Below are 20,780 nucleotides of genomic sequence, written 5' to 3' on the forward strand. Positions count from 1 at the left end.
CTGCGGTTCCGCATCACTGGGATACGTAGTGAGGGACCCCAAAGTTTTGTTTCATGCTTTTATCCCTGCATTCTATTGCGACGAGCTTCGCGCTTTTAGTTATGAGCCTGACCTTCTGAAGTTAGATGCCAATTGGCGTTCATCACCAGCCTCACCAATGCCCTCTGCTGTCCGGGGTGGATTGTTCTGCGGATGGCCAACTGACATGTGCAATTGTACCGAGTTCGCCGTACCGGGGGACATAGATTCTCCTGTCAAAATCTGCTTCAAGGTGTTGTTCATATTCTATGGCAACTTTGTTACGACTCATGCGCCTTCTACACCTGGACTAATGTTGGAGAAATGTCTCGTCAAATGTAAAGAGCCGATAGGTGATAATAGTGCTTTTGAGTCCTATCCATCCCATTGCGCGTATGCGAAGCAAGGAAGTTGTACTAAAACTAATACGCACGATCCAGAGCCTTGTAAGGAAAACCCACTGTGCTGAAGCTACCTCTTCTTGATTGTAGTACTTAAGGTAATGAAACGAAGGGGAATTGACCATATTCCTTTCAATGAATAGCAGATCCCCACAAGACTCCAAATCACGAGCCTTGTTGGAAGAACCGGAGGAGTGGGCTACAACGGGGTCCCCCCTTCCTCTCTATGTCCCCGGTCAATGGTCACAGACTACAAGTAGTTCCTACCGTATATTCCTCACGCCAGGGGTTTCCTTGTAAGCAAGTTCTTTCCCTACGCCTAGTGGATATTTGATTTTTCCAAATAGTTCTAGGCACGGTTCCTGCATAGAGTCCCCTAGACAGCCTGCTCCAAAGATTCATAAACCTGTCTATCACTCATTCTCGAAGGCGTGGAATTGCTCCTATAGCAGTAACGAGAAAGAGGAGAGGATTCGGGTTTTTCCTACTTTCGGATCTCCTCTTTGTCCTTAAAAAGAACCTGTGGTATTTTGGCACCGGTCTACCTTTCTCATTCAGAACTTCTCGAGGTCTGTCAACATAACGGCTTGACCACCTTTATAATGTCCCAGACACTGCCACCTCCAGGAGCCACTGGTTTAGCCAGCGATGACCAAGGACCAAAAGTTGTTGTTGTTCTTTGGGTGCTTACAGTGATCCCTGCACTTTTTGTGGCCTTACGCCTCTACACTCGAATTACACTTAGTAAATCATATGGGTGGGATGACACCGTCATTGTCGCCGCTTGGGTATGCCACTCCTCTCCTCCAAAAGCAAAGTTTTTTTCTTTTTTTTTTGCTCGCTAATATGGACCACCTCTTTACTAGGTTTTACTCTTGGTGTATACGTCAATAATTACCAAAGCGCGTGACTACGGTGTCGGCCGACATTATTGGACACTCGAGCAAGACAGGTTGGTTAACGCCTACTTGTTTATCTACATTGGCCAGACAGTCATCATCGAAGCCTGCAGCTTGAGCAAGACGGCCTTTGCATTTACGCTGCTGCGGATTGTCACCAAAAAATTCGAGAAATTAGCGATTTGGTACATCATTCTCAGTCTGAACATCGTGATGCTCCTCTGTGGTATTTTTCAGTTTGTTCAATGCAAGAACCCGGCGTATGGATGGGATAAAAGTATCAAAACAGAATGCTGGCCTCTCTCAACTTTTGTGAACTACACAATCTTTGCTGGTGGTAAGTCTGGACCTTCATGCTTCCGCATGCATTAATTTTAATCTGTGGCTGATTCAATCATGAAGCCTATTCTGCAGCTTGCGATTTTGCCCTCGCTCTTTATCCCTGGGTGATATTGAAAAGTCTCAATATGAAGAGAAGGGAGAAAGTAGGTGTAGGGCTGGCCATGAGCCTGGGCGTATTGTCAGTGACTCCCAGTTCCAAAACTTTTCCAAAAAAAAATAAAAAAATAAAAAAATGCTGATATGGAATACCAGTGCCGGGGCCACCGCCATAATCAAAACCACCAAACTGCCTGCCCTATCGAAGCAGGTCGATTACACATGTATGTCTCTTCTCCGAACCTATTAACCCTTCGGTCAATGGAGTCATGTCTAATTCTGAATGCAGATGCGGGCTCAGATACTCTTTTATGGGCTGGCGCGGAAACGGGATCCACGATTGCCGCCTCCTCCATTGCCGTTTACCGGCCACTTCTCAAAAAGGTCATGTCTTATGTGACATCTAGCCAGAAGAGCTCCTTTTATGTTCTTGAAAACTTCGGCCCGGGTGCAGATAAACCTGGCCATAGAGCACCGTCACGCATGCATGGCCGAGCCACCAGCCGGGGCCATCGAACAATTGTTGGAGAGGGTGAGAGCGATAGGAGCATTCTACCCTTGCACAATCAAATCAAAAAGACCAGCGAAGTGACAATCAGCTACGCTTCGAGGGCGTGATTATCGAGTGCCGGATCACTTCTACCCACAAGCGAAAGGGTATCTCGCCAGCATTTATACTACCCCGGGCCGCCTGAAGTTCTACAGATTCCACCTTACGGGATTGGTAGGCGGCAGAAAATCAATGTTTCAAAGATAGGATAGAAAAACCGAATTAATTGTATACGTGTATGCATAGATGACCGTGCTGCCACTCTAGATAACGTTTCATACTAACTAACAATGGTTGCCACTGAATGCCCTAAGTGCCCTTTACATTATCGGCTGGCTAAAGTGCTAGGCACCCGATTCATCTTCAGTGGGGATGAGGCACAGGTACTCGCCCGGCCACCGAATCCGGCCTACTCTCCTTGATCGTTTGGTAAATTGCCATCGCTACAACAGATTGTGCAAGCATCGTCATAGAACTTTCACAGAGGGTCCACCAGCCACCAAAAAGAAGTTCTAGAACTTACCTGCTTAGGAGAACACATTCAATATTCATTCCGTTTGCAATCTACCTCGTGTCTCTACTGGAAAAATGCCTGATAGATCTGAATCACATGGCGTTTACCCTGGTCATACACTGGTGTTGTGAAGAAACGCAGCTACAGCCTGTCTTCGCCAATTGACGGGACTTGTCTGCGCCACCTTGTTTTAGCGTTGTTGACTTGCCTGTTCAAACTAGAGGTGCTCCCAAGCCTTATAATGGGCCGCAAATTTAGCCGACATTTACGGCTGGTCGTTTCTCAACGACCTCAATGAAAAGGCCGCAATTCCGTCTTTGTTGAAAAATCACCGACAATGAGCATTTGACCTCCAGGCTCCAATCTTCTTTGTAAGCACGGGACATACCTACAAACAATGCACCAAGCACCCAGCCTAGTCTCACACCAACTAGGCAGACGGGTAACCGACCCTTCCTCCACCATTGGTTGACACAATGGCGCCTCCAATCGGAGGGCCAGCAAGACCAACAAAGTTGAACACTGGGAAAGCCATTCTGAGCCTGACACCATTCTTACTCAGATCCGAATTGAGACTCATGACTTGTTGGAAACAAGCACTGGAAGACGCCCGTCGAGAGCCCGTAAAATGTCGCCTCTTGAATTGACAGCGATCCAAGCCAAGCCGAAGATGGTGATTGATGAAGAGGAGTGGTACCATAGCATTGGGAGGCCCGAGAAATTTGCCAGCAGCGTAACCGATCGAGATCCAGACAGGAATTGTGCGTGCATTGAAGACAATCAAGATTGTGTGTGAATCAATATAGCTCATACCGATGATCGTTCGAGCTAAGAGCCGATGTAATAGAACACGGAGAACAAACAACCAAAGACAAAAAGACATGCCGATGAGAATACAGAGATACGGGACTTTCTTGAAGGTTCTCCACTCAACGACGGGTCCATTCTTCCTTGGTGGTAACTTTGGCTAGATAACTACGAAAACGACCGCCAAGGAGGTCAAGTTTATAAAGCCCAGGGACGGGGACGGCCCAACACGAATCGAATTTTAGAAAGGGAGTTTGTCGAACAACAACCGGTAGATTGCTCCGCCGGCGGAATTGCCAGCTGACGCAAAAGCAATGGCGATGCCTCGATGATTGGTGAAGTATATCATCACAATCCCGTCCAAGGAGTGAAAAAGATGCCACTATCAAGTCCTGCGCAAAGCCCTTGAGCAAGGGAAATAGTCAAAGGACTTTGCAACCTCTCGTCCTGAAGATGCCGACGACATGCAAGGCGACACCTAAGCAGACCAGCATCGAGCGCTTTACTTGACCATGCGCTGACGAACAACACGATCCACAGCCGGATAGACCCAGTCCATGAGATTGTCGATGGAGCCTCTCACAGAATCTCGGTCTAATATGTTTGAAATACACATGAACAAATTCAAATATCCCCTGCAGGGCCGATGCGGTGATCAACAGGACATCCACCAAGACGAATACCGAAAGAAGCAATGCTTGCACCTATCCGGCGAAGAAAAATCTCAGAACGTCTTACCATGTTGTCAAAGAGCACATAAAGACTGCCGCAACTTGTGATCAAGCCCTCAACCCACCATCAGGCGCAGGACCTGGATCGACCATGTTACGGGTTGTCAAGCGGGAAGCCACTTTGTGATGAGAATGGAGAAGGGAATGACGATCTGGTCTCACTGGTGAACTCGTTGGATATCCTATCCAGGTCAGATCTTCCTTGATAATGACCACTGGTATGAGGAACCAAGCAGGTGGTGGAAGACCAGATCGATTCCGCCCTGTATATGTACATTTTAATTATTATTCCTACGGAGACTTTACAAGCAGGAGTGCAGATGTGCCGCTTTCAACAACCGTTCTCGTCCACCCTACCATGGAGTTTGTTATGACTCTGATGCCGTTATGCTGCTGTCGATTTGAATATTTCTGTACATCAGGGCCATGCATACTGCATCTTCAGGGAACACATTCAACACCACACTGTTCAACTCGGCCATTCGGGCGAGATGGTCAGTTCTGCTGCTGGATCTCAAGCACGTTTCCATCTGGATCAGCAATGATGAAAAAAATATTTAAGCCAGAGCGATTAACTCCGTTCATGATATTATTCGCTTCCGTCATGTTGTCTCCAACGGCGTCAGTTGAAAGGCCAAATGCGTATGCTGTGGGGGAGTCAAAAGCAGCGACCACGTCGACACGCTTGAGGATCTCGATGCCAAACTTCTCCATGCGCGTCTGCGTCTTATTCACGTCCGGAACGACCAAGCCGATATGCGAGAACGTGTTGGTCACGACAGTCGAAGCGGTCAGGTTGTCGGTAGAGTTGCGCAAGTACTGGAGCTCGATGAGGCCTTGGCTATTGTTTTTCTCGCGGAGCATCTCAGCGCCAGTTTAGTAGCCGGTCCCGTTCTTGCCGCCGTAAGTGTAGCCGACGTAGGTGAAGGAGTGCGAGGACGCGTGGTACGTATAGACATGACGCATACCCGGCACGGTCGTGTAGAAGTACATGGATGCCGTGATGTTTTTGATGTTGAATGCGAATGGTTAATGTTGTAGCCCAGTGTTGCTGGATCTTGTGGGCAGTCCGCGCCGACGACGAACTAGGCAGAGTTGATGGGTGTACGTCCGCATGCGAGGGCTAGGGGGAGTGTAAGGAGATGCAGTGCCAAAAGGGTGCATAGATCGAAAAGCTTGTGGACCATGTTGAATAGATTACAAAGACGACAAAGTCTGGAGTATAATATACTGGCAAACGAAGCTTTTGGCGATCGTGCTTTTGTAAAAGAGTGATTCACGATCGATTTGTTTGTTCAAAAACCTTGTCTCCGGCAATTATTATATACTTCAAGCACGGAACAATAACTTACATGGCGGAAGGAGGCTGAATACCAGATGGGGAGGGGACAGAAGCGAAGCGAGCGGGCGTAAGAGACGATGCTTGGCAGGATTGTAGCCGCTGGATACTAGCCTCGTTGCTAGCAATCAGTTGGAGCATCCAAGCTGCCCAATGTTGAGGGGTGGGTACTTCCTTCTTCCTATGTTGGGTGGTAATATCGTGTTGAACAGGTGGTGACCTATCGTTCACGATAGGCCAACTTATTCTGCAACACTCGCCCTGCAAGATATCTCCTAGATCCGCTGTACCTTGCTGCAAGCAACATTCTTCCAGGGTCTTCTCGACATCCGGCTCCGATCGAAGAATCTGTGGCACTTTTTCCTGTCGCTTGAAAATTTCTTCGTTGCCATTTTGCATAGTTTACATTATATTTCATGACACAGCTCGTGACTCCATGAGTACTCCCAGAAGACGACCCAATCGGCGTCCAATTGCATGGCTTCCTCCCATTTTATGCATTGCCAGAGATACTGCTATTTGACATTGGTAAGGACCAGCTGTTGTGAAAAAAGCCAGACTTTAGGCTGTAGACTCGCAGGGTCAACGATCTTGAGCTGCTTGCTGACCTTGAAGATGGATGATTTCATGATTCGCGAGGAAGTCTCTTCAGTGGGAGATATCTCTTCTTCACACAATCCGAGACGTGAAATCTATGCTATTATCAAGGTTGTGCGATGAGCAGCATTGTATAATGGTCAGAAAACAGACAGTCTACATCGCAGTCTTCCAATAGACTTCAGTTTTCATTGTTCGTTCCAGTCCGCACATCGGCGTCCCTACTTTCTAGCCAGGAAATTTCGGCCCAGGTTACTCATTCAACACTATTACCTGGTCTTTTCTGTTCCAGATACAGCTCCCTAGTCTGCTGTGCAAGATCCAGAGCTCCCACGATGACATCCAGCCGGACAAGGATAGCTCGGATTATACTGCCACAGGAAATACGGATCCGTTTCATTCGTGAGCAGTTCGCCTATCAGCCTAGTCGACGGGGACATATCGAAGCTCTGAGCAAATATTTCAATGCTGGGAATCCGAATCTGTCCCCACCCCTGAGCAATCAGGGTCTCGATCGACGTGCCGTAGATGTACTCTTTAAAGCCAGCCCATCGAATGGCGGAGGCACACTGTTGGCACCAACATCAGAACGCGATTCTCATCCTGGTGATCCTCTTTTCCAACTTACCATCGGACAGCTCTCCGCATTCGTGTACAGGGATAAATCCGCAAAAGCACTTTGAGCCTCAGAGGGTGTCAAATTGTATGGACCGACAGGATCAATGAGAATGTCAGAGCAGTTTTTGATTGCCGCTATTTCGCCTAGAACATACCACATCTGTTAACATACGTCCACATACAGACATCCATACATTCTGCGAAGTGTTCGAGATGTAGATGTGAATACAGGCAATGGACGCACCATGCATAGAGGGATTTCCAGTGAGAGATATATTATTCGCGCCAATGCAGACAAGATCTCCTAGGCCTTCTCCCGCCGTGTGATTCACAATGACTGTTCCAAAGGCGCCAAATGGACATGGAGACACCAACTGGCCGAGGGCAGCGTTTGCTTTCCTCATCCAATAGGCGCGGGTGCTGAAGTTGACGCCATTTATGGAGAGTGACTGGTCGCTGATGACGCTCTGCAAGGATCCTATGTTGTGGCAGGACGCCAATGAAAGGAACAGAGATATGACATGCAGACAAATCATCTTCGAGACTTTGATACCGGCTGCTGGGAGCTGATGGAGATACCCTCGCTTCTTAACAAGTCACACAGGGGCACAGCTGCTATCTACAACACATACACACAAGCTTACTGGCGGTGATGGATGCCACCTCCAAGCATATACTATGCTACATTGTCATGAACTTTGATCTTCATGCTGAGGCGATTTGGAACTTAGAAGATAGGAAAACTCCGTTATCCTTGTTGAGATCCTTCGGCCGAGGCCTAGCCAGAAACGGCATACGCCTCTATCACGGCAAGAGCTGGTTCGGTATTCCTATTTATTTCAAAGGCTCACTCGCGAAGATACATGGACTAGGGTAGCCTCGGCTCTAGATGTTCGCTTGGTCTATATCGTTGTCCTCTTTGACCGCTTGAAGTATAATGGTAGAATAAGTAGAAAAAAATAGATCCATTCGATCCATACGGAATGGAGGATTTACGCTAGAGTAAAGCACGCCTTGTCGACATATGTCTCATCCAATCGATGGAATCGGCACTGGTCCAACAGGACCTTTGCTTGCGCCAATATTGGCTTGATGCATTGTCCTAGGACCATACATCTCCAATGGATAATCCACAGCACTATGAAAGCAACCGTAATTATCCCACATAACGACATCGCCCTCCTCAATCTGAGGGAGACAAATGTACTCTGGACGTAAGATGCGCGACTGAATCTTGTGAAGAATTGACCGGATCTCAACCACGTCATCAATGATTTTGGGCTCTTCGTCTGCGGAAGAACGAATAAAGAGTTTGCGAGCGCATATGCCGTGGACTTGGAATGCCTTCTCGCCGGTAACAGGATTGATCCACACAAACGGATACTGTGTTGCAGTCAGTATTTTGGAAAGTCGATATATTGGTCGAAAAGACATCTCTCACTCGTTTAACAGCAGTTTCATCGTAATCACCGATTTCCTCAATTGTATGCTCCTTGCCCTGGTTCTTCAGTCCCAGGCCCGTGGTGTTTCCTTTGCAATGCTCAATCCATAGATATGGATGTGGTGCATATTCAACCCAGCTGTGGTCAGCCATCCGTTGCTCATCTGGACTAAGCATCTCATATAGTTGGGAAGTGCTGAAGAATGCCGTTAGGCCTGGCGGACTTTTCATGCTCAACCCAGACCCGTCATCCCATCTGATTGTCAAATGTGGCCCAGAAGGCAGTTTACATGCACGGAGCGTTGTGAACCATGCTGGATCACGGTCATACAGTGGTGCGTCAATGTGCCATCTCTGAAATCTCGTGTTGCCCTTTTTGAAGTCCTCATCGTCCAATGCGTCGGCGTGGAAATCGTTGGACAAACCTTTCACAGTCAGATTCTTCAGACCGTAATGATCTTCGCCTTGAAACCCTTTGCCAACCAGGCGCACATTCTCTGCTCCTGGAATCCCATATACCTCCCGTGATTTTGCAAGTAAGCCGCCCTTCTTGTTGAAAGTCTCGATATTGCCGTGGCTGTGGAGTTGAGGAGCGTCAGGGTCAAAACGGGTCACAAGTTCCCAATGCTTCTTGGGATCCAAGTGCTTTTGCCCCTTGACCACAATCACCTTATGAGTCCAGATGGTCTCTTTCAACTTGGTGACGTCGTGGTCTTCAGTCTGTCAACGGCATCCAAAGAATTCAGTCATATCTTCATACCTGAAATTTCGTCGAGATTCAAACCAATGACCGTGGCACCAAAATTAAATTTCTGATCTTTGGTTTTAATAAAAGGTTCAACCCGAAAAGAGGGTTCCGGGGAAAGCGCAGCTGGAGACATGAATGCTTTAGCTTCGTTGGGTGCGCGTTGTGGATTTTGCGCTTCAAATCAAACCGCTTATATTATACTCCTGTACTGGAATGATTTGTTGCACTTGATATTTGATCTCACAATATGTTCATATATTATTGATGTGATACCTTTGAGCCAACGTTCAGATTGAGAGTCTTATCTTGCATGTACGACAGCTCGGCCGAAGATTCAAATTCATAGATCAGAGATCTCGCGCAACGCCCGAAGATCAAAGATCAGTCCAATAGTTGAACACTATCGAATTAGTTCCCCCCAATATTGCAGCGGCCTTGTTTCAGAGATTTACAATCCTGGAACTGATGGAACTACGATGAACCAAGGTAAGATCTTCGTTTGCTTTAGAAAACCCTGAGTGTGATACCCCTTCCGTGACGCCCTTCAGATCATTTCTTCCAATGCTTTCTGCGATGCAAGCCAATAGAAACGAACTTTCAAAGTTCTCGACTGGTTTAATTTTCGGTTGTCACCAAATACCTGGCCACACCGCAATGCAAATCCAGCTATGAGCCAGGCTCCTGTGAAGAATTGGTTGATCGATTGATTACTCTTTAGTTCCTAGCCTTTTCGCAAACACGGGCCACATTAGCCGCTGATTCGCAGAGGCCCCAAACTCCTTGGTCTATTTCAGCGTTGCTCTTGCTGCTCCACATGTCGCGTTTGCCTTCCCACCTCCCCTTTCTGATCATTCCTTGCTCCCTTCTGTGTCCTTCTGGGCCATTGGCTGCTGTGGGTTTAGCTGGAGTGAAGGTACTGGTTGCGGGATCTCCTGATCCAGGGGTTGAACTCATTCGGATTCAGGATGATGCGGCTTACCAGCTTCCTATCCGGCATGTGTAACCTTGCCCATTGCTCTGTAGGAACCGATGAAGCCATCAAGATACTGACGCTGTCAATTGGAATGCATCTCGTGTCTTTTCAACCGCGCCAGGAGAAGCCTCTTATTTCGATATCCACATCTGAACATGAGTTTCGACCACAGCCAGGATAGCAAGGAGAGAAAGGACACAAAAGTCGAAGAACAGATTCACAACCAGGCCGATGCGGTTTGCCATCAGGACGGGCTCTCATTTCCCACCACCCACCTCCATTTTTTGACCTTTGGTCTCCCATTCATTCTCTTTCGAACAGGAGCCTTTATTTGGTGCATTTACATGCGGCACCTTGGGCTGCCTCTGTCGAGAGTGCTTTCTCTTTTGAAGTGGGATTTGTTATCCGCGTGGGATCTGGCAACTTCTACCTCTCTGCTCATCTAATACACAGTCTACACTGAGTGCACGGCTCTCGATCGAATACCAATCGAAATGGCATATGGAGGTAACAGTGACCTCAAATACGAACACCGAGCACTTCTCTCCAATCTCGAATCGAACGCCTCTTCTATCGACCTCGTCGATCGTTTACCTGCTGCCCACGAAGACCAGGTCGGCAACGGGTGGGCAATGAAGCCTTTTAGTCCTCTCGCATCCTCCCACGCCTGTGTACCATCCTTATTGATGCAGACGCCCTATTCTTCACTGCTTCGGGCTCGCTGTTTGAAACACAACCAGGCCTCGTTCGTACTGGAACCCTCTTCTTTCATGACCGAGCCGCTGGTATATCTCTGTCCCATCACCTTGTCAGAGAATCGCTCCTTTACAGTGGTGCGACTCGGTTAGAAGCCGAGAGCGGGTTTGTCGCCCTCATAACCCTCGCCCGCCCATCCTGCTTGACTTATTATTGACAACACGTAGGAACACAGAGAAAGTACACGAGGAAGTCTCATACCAAGTCTTTTACGGAGATTAGGAGACGTTCTCGGTTTCCATGGAATTGAATAATGCTGAATACTTCTTTCAGCCGTGGTATGCGGGCAGTATGGGAATAATCGGATAGGAGGGAAACAGAACAACTGACTGATTTGGATCTCGCCAATAAGCAAGGTGGATATCTGTGGGACCCATACGTGGCATTTAGATCACTTGGGCTAAACACTACCGTTCCGGGCCAATGATGGAGTATACGAGCAAAAAGAAACCCCGAAATCGGCTATTCTGAATTAATACATTACTGGGTCGGCGAAACCGCTGAGATTCGACTTACGCAGAACCAGTTTCCGACATCGCTGTACAAGGAGCGATCATTGAAATTGAGGGTTAGGTGTGACAAGACGGCCGAATTCGAATCCTATTCATTCAACAGAAGGTACTCGTGCTCCACGAGGCTTCACTGAGGTGCTTGAAGTTGTGCTACAAATGGGGGTTATGGCAAAGCGAAATTGTTAGAAATATAACAATACGGAAAGTTCGATATTCAAAGTTACACCATGCTTCTCGCAAAGGTCACATTGTTGCATCTGGTTTCCCCGTCGTGACAGATTCCACCACCCCTTTCTTCTCATGGTCACTCCCGTTGGTTTCGGCATCCGCCTCGGTGCCATCGTAGACTGGAGTCCCATACACGATTCTGTCAATCAAGGTTCTGGAGTCTGGCCGTACAAAATTAAAGCCCACATAGAGGAAGATACTCAGACAAAAACCATATAACCAGTTGATTGAGTAGAGATGCTGCAAGCCCGAATTGATATGCACAGTATCCGGGGAGACTGCTTTGGCCAACCCGGGTAATAAGGGCACCACCACAACAAGGTTGGTAATCAAGGCGCGCCAGTTGCATCCAAATTTATTGTATCGGTAGATGCCATGTGGATCGTAGAGAGCGGGCACATCGTACTTCCGCTTTTTGATAATCCAATAGTCTGAGAAGAGGATTCCGGCGATTGGAGCCATAAAAATGGCGTAGCCTCCCATAAAAGACAAAAATGTGGTGGCCGATTTGATAATGATCCACGGACACAACGCCCATCCACCGATGAGAGAGACAAAAATCACTCCACGACGAATGTTGAACCATTTTGGAAAGAGAGTAGTAATGTCTGTGAGGAAGACAATCAGCATAGCACAAAACGACGAAACTAAAGTTTATTCATACCATTTGCAAATGACACACTGTTCGCGGAGATGTTAACACAAATTTGCGCCAGGAGCCAGACAAGGCCGCAGAAAAACATCGCCGCTCGTCCACCAGCGCTGTCATTCCACTGACTGATAATGTCTATTGGACTCCACAAAGTCTGTCCATAGAGAGTTGTAGTAGCACTGGCGGCCACCACGCCGAAAACTCCAACGATGACCTTGAAAAAGGGGATAAAAGGTAATTGCCACACTTGTGCACCAGGTGTCTTCGCGAAACGGGAAAAATCACTGATGTTCACGGCAAGTGTCGAGAATCCACCGGTCACGGAGGTCAGGTTGCTCAACCAGAGCCAGGCTCGAGTGGAGCCATGTACAGAGCTTGGTTGATTGAAGAAGGAGCTTCCATTGCCAGCTTTCACACTGACATAGATGACCATAGCCAAAGCGGTTGGCGGGACGGCAATTGTCTTGATCATGAACATCAACTTCAATTTGTGGGTGGGAATGAGAAGGAATGGAAATTGAATGAGGTTGTAGAGAAGGTACGAGACCATCCCTTGAGTGGTGATGCCAGCTGATGGCGGGAGGGTATTCTTGATGTGCGCATAGCTTGGCCAGATAGCACAAATGATCTAGAAGGTATTATGCAGTGTGACTAGCGAGTCCGATAAGGATCACCTATAAACGTACCGGAGTAACACATGCGGCTCCAAAAGCACCCTGGACTCCAAACCAGAACATGGCCAAAATTCCACGAGAGACCACGCAGAAATAACTGAGCCAGTAGCCATAGCTGGCACGGATGGCAACGGGAAAAGGCACGTGAAGATTCGCACCAATGGCGCCATTGAGGACGGTGGGGATGGCATTGCAAATAGCCGCGACTAGAGTAATGAGGATTGCATCGGTGCTGTCGAAGTCTCAGCCCCTAATCACCCGGGAGAATGAGCAGCAATCACTTACGCTGTAAGTCCCACCGTCAAGATGGAGGCTGGAGCAGACCAGCCACTGACGGTGACAAGGTCCGAAAACCAGTACATGACAAAAGCAAAGCCGTCCCATGTTCTCTTCTCAGGAGGGACAGGATCTTGGTCGGCATTGGACCACACATTTTGGGGGGCGATGCTGCTTTTCTGCTTGGGTAATTTCCAGCTCGACGGCTGTGTTAGACGATCATGGACTTTAGATCTCGCTTGTTCATAACGTGGGCGAAAACTTGACATTTTGTGACTTGACAGAACATGAGTCTCGAAACTAGGAGAGAGGACAAAAAGGTATGATATCGAGCCTGAAGATGCGGGATAAGAGTACCGGCGCACGAGTATATGTGTGTCGACCTCATGTGCTGGATGTCGCTGTCCATGCGGATGCCGTTGGACAAGAAGCGGCCATTGACGCTGAGCCTTTGTATGACGAGGACGGCCGAACTACATTCAATCGACAAATAGATAGTCGTATCTGGTTGTCTATGGTGATAAGCCTTACGTCGTATACAAGGATCTGGTACGCATAGTATCTACCATGTCTTTTCGGATTGAGCAGCATTCGCATAACCTCACAAATCGAGTATTCTCCTCTTTGAAGTTAATTTGTCACCTTCTTGTCATCTTGGCTTGACCAGGCTTTGATATTTTCATCGCCAATCACGGGGCGTTAATTTTCAATCCCGGGGTCTTATCAAACTCACATTTCTGGGTGCCTCGAGCTTATCATCGTGGCCCGATCCCTCGGCCGAGCATGAAAAGCCGTGCTGTACTCGTGCCGGGCCCAAGAAGCCATTTATCATGGTCATCCCCGGCCGAGGCATTTCTTCACCGAAGATGGGATTGAGCTTTCACCATGCTTGCCTCGCGAAAGAAGCTTGCCTGCCGGATTTGCACCCGACGCAAGGTCAAGTGCGACAAACAAATTCCCTGCAACAACTGTTCCAAGAGAGGTGCCCCCGAAGAATGTAACAGAGACCAGTCTGTCGAGCCATCGGCCCCCAATAATGGGATTACAGGTCACAATGATGTGGACGTATCCAGCACTGTCAGTGCGCTGCGAATCCGTGTCGCCGAGCTCGAGGCTGCACTACAACAGAGAAGCGCTCAGAGTGGCACCGATCTGACTCCTGTGCCTGGCAATGAGGGTCGCGTTGGCCCTGGAGCTACCCGGACCTCCTCCCCAAGCCACGATTCAGAAATTGAAGATGCCGCCACCGTTCTTGAATTTCTTGCTTGGGGTCGAATGAAAGACCCAGACAGGACAAGACTCTCTCCGGAAGTATTGAGAGCAACTGAACGGGATGAACGAGTGGCCAACAGCCCAGCCGACAATGAGGACGATGCTCTTTTGGATTCAAACCAGAGTCTCCTTCCGTGGGTGCAGATACTCCTTCCTTCTCGACGCCAGGTAACTCAACTGGTCGAGTACCACAACGAGTGTCTCTTGTGGTTTCATGGCTCATATTTTGCTCCATCCCTATTAAAACAGCTCGCATCCTTCTATCATGACCACCGCGGTCGCCTCGAATCGCCCGGCGTGAATCTCCAATGGGTAGCCCTGTTGTTTGCCGTTATGGCGGGAACAATAACCTCGGCACCAACATATGAAGCCAATAAATGGAGGTTTGAAGAAAAAGAAATCAGGGTGCTCTCCCAAAAATGGTATAGAGTTGTCATTGCCTTGTTGAATGCAGCGGGCTACACTGCAAATCACTCCCTATACTCGGTTCAAGCCATCGCGACACTGACCAGCACGGCGCACATCCTGGGTCATTCCAACAGTCAGTCAGTAATGCTGGCATCTGCTGTTCGAATTGCGCAGAGCCTCGGCCTACATCGATTGAATGAAGACGCTCGAGGGGATGCAATCGAACTCGAAACTGGTCGGCGTGTGTGGGAACAACTCTGCACGCAAGACTGGTTCAGCACGTCCTTCTCCGAGACCTATACCATCAACCACCTACACTGTACATCTCTTCCTCCGAAAAATTGTGATGATGACCTCGTGGAAATGCCAGAGTCAGTACCCACCGTCACCAGCTTCTGCCGTTTCCTGGCCACAATAGCGTCTATCATGCCTCGCCTACAAGATGGTATGGCCTCCTCCAATACATTGTATACGAAACACGAACAAGTACTCTTCTACGACAGGAAAATGCGTTCACTTGCAACCGAAGGCCGCCCATCTTTTCTGGCAAACACACCCATCGAAGAGAGTTGGCCGTGTTATATCCCTTGGGCTCGCAGAGCTATCGCAATGAGTTCAGCGCACAAGATCATCATGATCCACAGGTAAAAGCCCCGAAATTCTCTCCCCCTGGATCCGTGTGCAACCACTCATCCCTGTGTAGGAAATTTCTGAGTCTTAGTTTCACTAATCCAGTTTTCGCATTCACCCGTCGAACGTGTCTTGCAGCTGCGAAGACGATATTGAGAGAGTATATCGCGATCAGCCACGACGATTCAAGTCCTACTCTCTGGACCCATCAGGCTTTCTCGGTGGCCGCTTGCATCATCATATGCTTAGACATGTTGCATCAGTCCTCAATACCAGTCGAGACGCAGTCGCAACTTGTCACGCAGACCATTGAAATTCTAGAAGCCAGTGGAAAGAGAAGCATGATTGCATCCCGGGGCGTTAAGCTGTTGAAAGCCCTGCAAAAGCGGATACGTGACGCTAGCAACGGTCAGAAACGGTCTGCCGACGATGTCTCTGAGAACGGGGCCAGGAAAAGACGCCGCACGTTTGATGTTACTGAATTTGTTAGGGCCTTCTGCAATAGTGGAGATGCCCGATCTCCTGGAGACGTTGACACGGTCTTGCCAAACCATGAAGCTGCGGCTACTGGGCAAGACAGAATTGAAAGTGAGAACAACGCACTGCCCATCGATTCCGAACGCCCACTCAATCCTACACTGGAGTGCAATCGAATTTGGGACATTCCATTCGACGAATCTGACGGCTCTCAGCCATTTGAAAATTTAATGTTTCTTGCTAATCAAGGTGTGTGTTGGTATAAGACTGGTACTTGGATGGATCCTGGCATCCCGGATTAACTCATCGAGGTCGAATTGAGATTCGAGGGATTGTAAGCACCTTCAACTTAGAGATAAGCACGGATGCCCTTGGTCTTTCATACACTCTCCAACAGGTATTGTTTTTTGGGAAGGGGAAAGGGGGGCGCCATTTTTGGAATATTCTCTTGGAAGTTCGACAGCTAACCAACCAGCTTCCGCCGCCCGATGAATCCATACATTTCCTCAACCTGCAGGGTGATCTGAGGCAGCGATATTGCACTGATGCATGATTCTTGGTCCATACGATTCTGGAAATTCAGTCTGTTGCCAATCCGTCAGCGACGACACCTAGTTGGTTCACAGATCAGTTTTCCTCTTACAATGCTATGCCAGAGTGCCCGGTTGTACCATAAGATGACATCCTGCTCGTCGTGTCGATGTGCATATATATTTTCGGGAGAGAGGACAGGTCGCATAATGCTATCCAATCATCAGACCACATATGAAGCTTTTACACACGGGACTTCTTACCGATGCATGAACGCTCTCACCTCCTTTAGATCATCCACAACAATTTCTTCTCCATCTGGACTGCTCTTGAGGTACAGTTTCCTTGCCCCTTGACCATGGACTTGCAGAGACTTTTCTCCAGTCTTGGGATTCGTCCACACCATTGGATAAACGCAGATCTTGCCCTCGTCGATTGGCGGCAGCTTTTCACGAGGCAGCTCCAGACCCTCGGTCTCCAGCGTATGACCAAGCCGGGTACTATGTGCTGTCGACATCCATTTGAAGGCGTGTGGAGCGTACTCAATACGACTGTTTAGAACTGTTGCCCTTGTTTCATCGTCGAGCAACTCCAAGGCTCTGGAACCAGCGACATAAGCCGTTGCGCCCGGAGCAATCTTCATCTCTGTCCCCGTGCCATCGTCCCATCTGACAGTCACATCCGGACCTTTGGGGACTTTGACGGCCAGCAAACAGCCAACTCTTGGTGGGGGAATGCCATAGAGCGATCCGTCCCAATGCCATTGGTAGAATCTACTGGCGCCCTTCTCCCGCTCTTCTTTTGGGATGTGAGGGGGAAGATGAAACTCATGATGATCAATTCCTTTAATCTTGAAGCCAGGTGGAAATTGGTAGTGGTTTTCAGGTACCTCACCTCTGCCGAGGATGTGGACCTGAGGCTGTACAGGAATGGCGGGTCGACTTGGGATTCCATAGATGTTTAAATTGTTGTACGATGTGAGAAATGGATCCGCCCCATGGGCGAATCCCCCCGTCGTTTCGTCAGGATCGAAATTTGCTGCGAGACGGTATTGCTGTTGCGGCCTTAGCATTTCAGGCTGCTCCTTGAAGACAAGGACTTTGTGCTCGTGGAGGGCGTCGGATATAAACTCAAAATCTGCGTCACTAAAGTTGTTGAGGTTGATGCCATAGACAGCAGCACCAAAGTTGACTTTGCTGTCCGCGGGGTGCTTGAAAGGAACGACTCTTCCATTCGTCTCCTCGGCATGTGGAAGACTGATATCAGATCTGGTGGCCACCAATTTTGTTTTGATGCCCTCCGGGGCGACAACTTCGGTAAGAGACTCAATGACCATGGCTGCACCATCAACAGCCAAAGCTCTTGATCATGGAAAGGCTCCCAGAGCAGCACACCTAGCGAGCTCTTTCTTTTTCTACGATTTCTTCGAATATCGATAAGATCTGGCTCCAGTAAAATGTCTGCAACATTGGCGTCGATACCTCGGCCGGTTCGGCCGACTATGAGAGCCCACTCCTTTTGGCATCGGGGGCTGTCCTGTTAAGTCATCGTACCATGGACCCCTTTTCACCTTACCATTTGTGCATAAAGGACGCTGTAGCGTCTATTCATCCATACACTGCTCCGCCATCAAGATGCTCTGTCCATCATCACAACAGTTTTTGACTCCAAACGGCACCAACATCCACTATATCGCTTCTGGGAACATTGAGGGACCTCTTTTCATATTATTGCACGGTTTAGGAGGCTCAACTGAAACGTTTCGCGATCTCATTCCATGCATCCCAAAACATCGCCGTGTCATTGCAGTTGACATCGAAGGATTCGGCAACACCTCACTCAATCAAACCCAACCGCTTTCCTTCCTACGCTATGTCTCCGACTTACATTTTCTCATCTCACATTTGCAAAAACATTCTGCTCCCCTTGCGAACACCTCCAATGGCAGTGCCGCCAAGTTCCAAACCGTATTCATGGGCCATTCCCTTGGCGCCATAATCAGCTTGCATTATGCCTCTAAATATCCGGCAGAAGTGGGAGGACTCTTGTTGCTAGGCGTCGGTAGGTCTGTCAGGGGTATTCCCGCCGCTCAACAGCGAATGCGAGATCTCGCAGCAACAGCACGAGAGAAAGGCATGGATGCTATTGCAGAAGTTGCCGTGAAGACGAACTTTCCAGCCGACCGGGAAAGGGAAGACAACGAGAAAGAGCAAATTCGCATTGCTGTTGCTTCATGCAATGCGGAAGCATATGCCCAGACCGCGGAACTTGTCGCTAGCGATGATCATTTTGATCCTGATTATAACAAGATTTCTTGTCCGTGCGTTTTTGTCGCCGGCGATGGGGATATGATCAGTCCAGTGCAGCGATCTAAGGATATTAGTGGTCTGCTCGGAGGCCCATCCGAGGTCGTAATTGTGAAAAGTGGTCATCAAATGATTCTGCAGGACATGAATGGCGTGAAGAGCGCCCTGGACAGGTTTTTGTCTGGTTTGGAGGGTCCATAAATGCCCTCCCCATGGGGTATCAACTAGGTCTACACGCAGAAAATAGTAGAGAGACGGAGCCTCATTTGCTTAGAAGCATGAGCCGATTCATACTACTCAGTGGACATTAAGGGAGCAATAAAACTGATTTGTCAAAATGAATTGCAAGGCTATTGGAAAGGGGGAAGGCAAGCCGTGCTCAACCTCTATTATGTAAGCAGATCAGTCACATGTTCGCGTAAAATGCGACGCGTCGCGGTGTGAAGTTTCTACGGTGCTCATCATCAATCGGACAACCATCCACGCGCTTTTAGAATTCAGTGCTTCTCCCACCTATAGAAATTCTCTACAATGATGGACCTTGAGTATGCTTGACCCTGCCGACATTCTACCAACCAGGCTGAAACCATGTCTTGCCGAAGTACTTCGCACTTGTGTCCATCCACCAACGCTCCTCCTTCGAGTTGAGCACATACTTGTAAGAGTACTATCTGGTAATTGCAGGAATACGCCACCGAGTCCAGACCACCCTCTCAACCACGGGCAAGATCTTCGTTTGGAAAATGGGTCTGAAATCGATCTGAAAACCCCGTCACTGAGGTGTCTGTGTCTCATTGTATCAGACGGGCATCTCCAAATCCAGGCAGTATTGGCAAAAGAGTTGCATACCAAAGAACTTTTGGAATCGCAAAGAGGCGATCTCATTGAGGTAAAGAAATTCCAAATCAGGAGTGCACCTCGAATAAACGGCCAGGGACGAGTGGTCTACTTGGGTATACAAAGCTGTGAATGGGCGGGAAGAGGCAAAGTTACAGACCCAGAGCTCGACTTCGAAGGTGGTTTTATTCGCGAAGAAGCCCACATATCTCCTCAAAATCCACAGTGGAAGGAGCAAAAGCGAAGCAATTTCCACGCTCCCGCCTTTGGCCATGGAAAACGGGGTTTATCGGCCGATCACGGCGGGCATAGCTTCACCAAAAGGGGGCTGGGCGAAAAACGACTACGACAACAGAGAATTAAAAGGGAAGATTCCGACGATGAGGACGACTTCTTTGAAGTCATGCCGGTCTCTCAGTTCCAGATCGACAGACGCCGTGAAAATCTCCATCAGATTGCTAAAAAAGCGGCCACCAATATCCCAAGCAGGCCTAAACCTACCGCCCATGGTCGAATCGAGTCTGATAGAGGCCCCATTACAACACCAGCCTCTCTGAAGGTAATATCACAGATGGAAATGAGAACTGGCGACGGAAAGAAGATCCCTTCTCTCCTGCCGGAACCAAGGCCAGAGCAACAGTCGTTGAGCGCCACACCTCTCGAAGCTCAACCATCTTCCGTTCTCAAGTGTGCACCATTGCACGCTCTTTCTTCCCTCCTTTCTCCGCCCACACCGCTACCATCGCGCAATTACGCCTGTACAGTCTTTGCTATCATAACCTGGGTCTCTACATCCATTATCCACAAAGCCAACACCCCTTTTCCACCAAAACGACACATTAAGATCCACGACCAAAGTATACGCCGTCGTCAAGCGGGGGTTACAGTCGCAGTGTTCATTGACGCAAAGAATTTTTTCCCGAGGGTTGGGACCGTCGCTCTGTTCCGTGATGTGGTAATGCATAGGTGGGAGGATGATATCATTTTGAACAAGTATGCTTCCCCGAAACCTGGTCACGAAGACGATCAAGTTGCCGAGGAGTGGTTCATCAGTGATGAGAAGAGGTTGGAGGAAATGGGATTTGATGTAGCTGGTATGAGGGCTTGGTGGGCGGAGAAACGACGTGAAAAGAAGGGAGAAAACTGA

At 48.6% G+C, this 20,780-nt stretch overlaps 8 protein-coding genes across 8 annotated transcripts; 4 read left to right on the plus strand and 4 right to left on the minus strand.

Annotated features, from left to right (window-relative positions):
- Positions 1 to 1,021: 1,021 nt before the first annotated feature.
- Positions 1,022 to 2,374, plus strand: Z518_08514 (uncharacterized protein; the record flags this gene model as incomplete). The annotated part of the gene is made up of 5 exons (XM_013414255.1): positions 1,022 to 1,207; positions 1,286 to 1,655; positions 1,721 to 1,838; positions 1,913 to 1,980; positions 2,046 to 2,374. The coding sequence occupies 5 exons, from the start codon at positions 1,022 to 1,024 to the stop codon at positions 2,372 to 2,374; spliced, it is 1,071 nt and encodes a 356-aa protein (XP_013269709.1).
- A 2,479-nt stretch (positions 2,375 to 4,853) lies between these two features.
- On the minus strand, positions 4,854 to 5,222 carry Z518_08515 (uncharacterized protein; the record flags this gene model as incomplete). Its single annotated transcript, XM_013414256.1, has 1 exon — positions 4,854 to 5,222. One exon carries the CDS (start codon positions 5,220 to 5,222, stop codon positions 4,854 to 4,856), a length of 369 nt encoding a protein of 122 aa, XP_013269710.1.
- Positions 5,223 to 7,941: 2,719 nt separating this feature from the next.
- Positions 7,942 to 9,234, minus strand: Z518_08516 (uncharacterized protein; the record flags this gene model as incomplete). Its single annotated transcript, XM_013414257.1, has 3 exons — positions 7,942 to 8,295; positions 8,354 to 9,066; positions 9,114 to 9,234. The coding sequence occupies 3 exons, from the start codon at positions 9,232 to 9,234 to the stop codon at positions 7,942 to 7,944; spliced, it is 1,188 nt and encodes a 395-aa protein (XP_013269711.1).
- A 2,351-nt stretch (positions 9,235 to 11,585) lies between these two features.
- Positions 11,586 to 13,441, minus strand: Z518_08517 (uncharacterized protein; the record flags this gene model as incomplete). The annotated part of the gene is made up of 4 exons (XM_013414258.1): positions 11,586 to 12,178; positions 12,235 to 12,850; positions 12,909 to 13,128; positions 13,182 to 13,441. 4 exons carry the CDS (start codon positions 13,439 to 13,441, stop codon positions 11,586 to 11,588), a joined length of 1,689 nt encoding a protein of 562 aa, XP_013269712.1.
- A 616-nt stretch (positions 13,442 to 14,057) lies between these two features.
- On the plus strand, positions 14,058 to 16,261 carry Z518_08518 (uncharacterized protein; the record flags this gene model as incomplete). Its single annotated transcript, XM_013414259.1, has 2 exons — positions 14,058 to 15,496; positions 15,556 to 16,261. The coding sequence occupies 2 exons, from the start codon at positions 14,058 to 14,060 to the stop codon at positions 16,259 to 16,261; spliced, it is 2,145 nt and encodes a 714-aa protein (XP_013269713.1).
- A 204-nt stretch (positions 16,262 to 16,465) lies between these two features.
- Positions 16,466 to 17,826, minus strand: Z518_08519 (uncharacterized protein; the record flags this gene model as incomplete). The annotated part of the gene is made up of 3 exons (XM_013414260.1): positions 16,466 to 16,543; positions 16,603 to 16,702; positions 16,754 to 17,826. The coding sequence occupies 3 exons, from the start codon at positions 17,824 to 17,826 to the stop codon at positions 16,466 to 16,468; spliced, it is 1,251 nt and encodes a 416-aa protein (XP_013269714.1).
- A 298-nt stretch (positions 17,827 to 18,124) lies between these two features.
- Z518_08520 (uncharacterized protein) lies at positions 18,125 to 18,997 on the plus strand (the record flags this gene model as incomplete). Its single annotated transcript, XM_013414261.1, has 1 exon — positions 18,125 to 18,997. The coding sequence occupies one exon, from the start codon at positions 18,125 to 18,127 to the stop codon at positions 18,995 to 18,997; it is 873 nt and encodes a 290-aa protein (XP_013269715.1).
- A 346-nt stretch (positions 18,998 to 19,343) lies between these two features.
- Z518_08521 (uncharacterized protein) lies at positions 19,344 to 20,780 on the plus strand (the record flags this gene model as incomplete). The annotated part of the gene is made up of 1 exon (XM_013414262.1): positions 19,344 to 20,780. The coding sequence occupies one exon, from the start codon at positions 19,344 to 19,346 to the stop codon at positions 20,778 to 20,780; it is 1,437 nt and encodes a 478-aa protein (XP_013269716.1).

This window comes from Rhinocladiella mackenziei (assembly GCF_000835555.1).
Source record: "Rhinocladiella mackenziei CBS 650.93 unplaced genomic scaffold supercont1.6, whole genome shotgun sequence".
NCBI lineage: Eukaryota > Fungi > Ascomycota > Eurotiomycetes > Chaetothyriales > Herpotrichiellaceae > Rhinocladiella > Rhinocladiella mackenziei.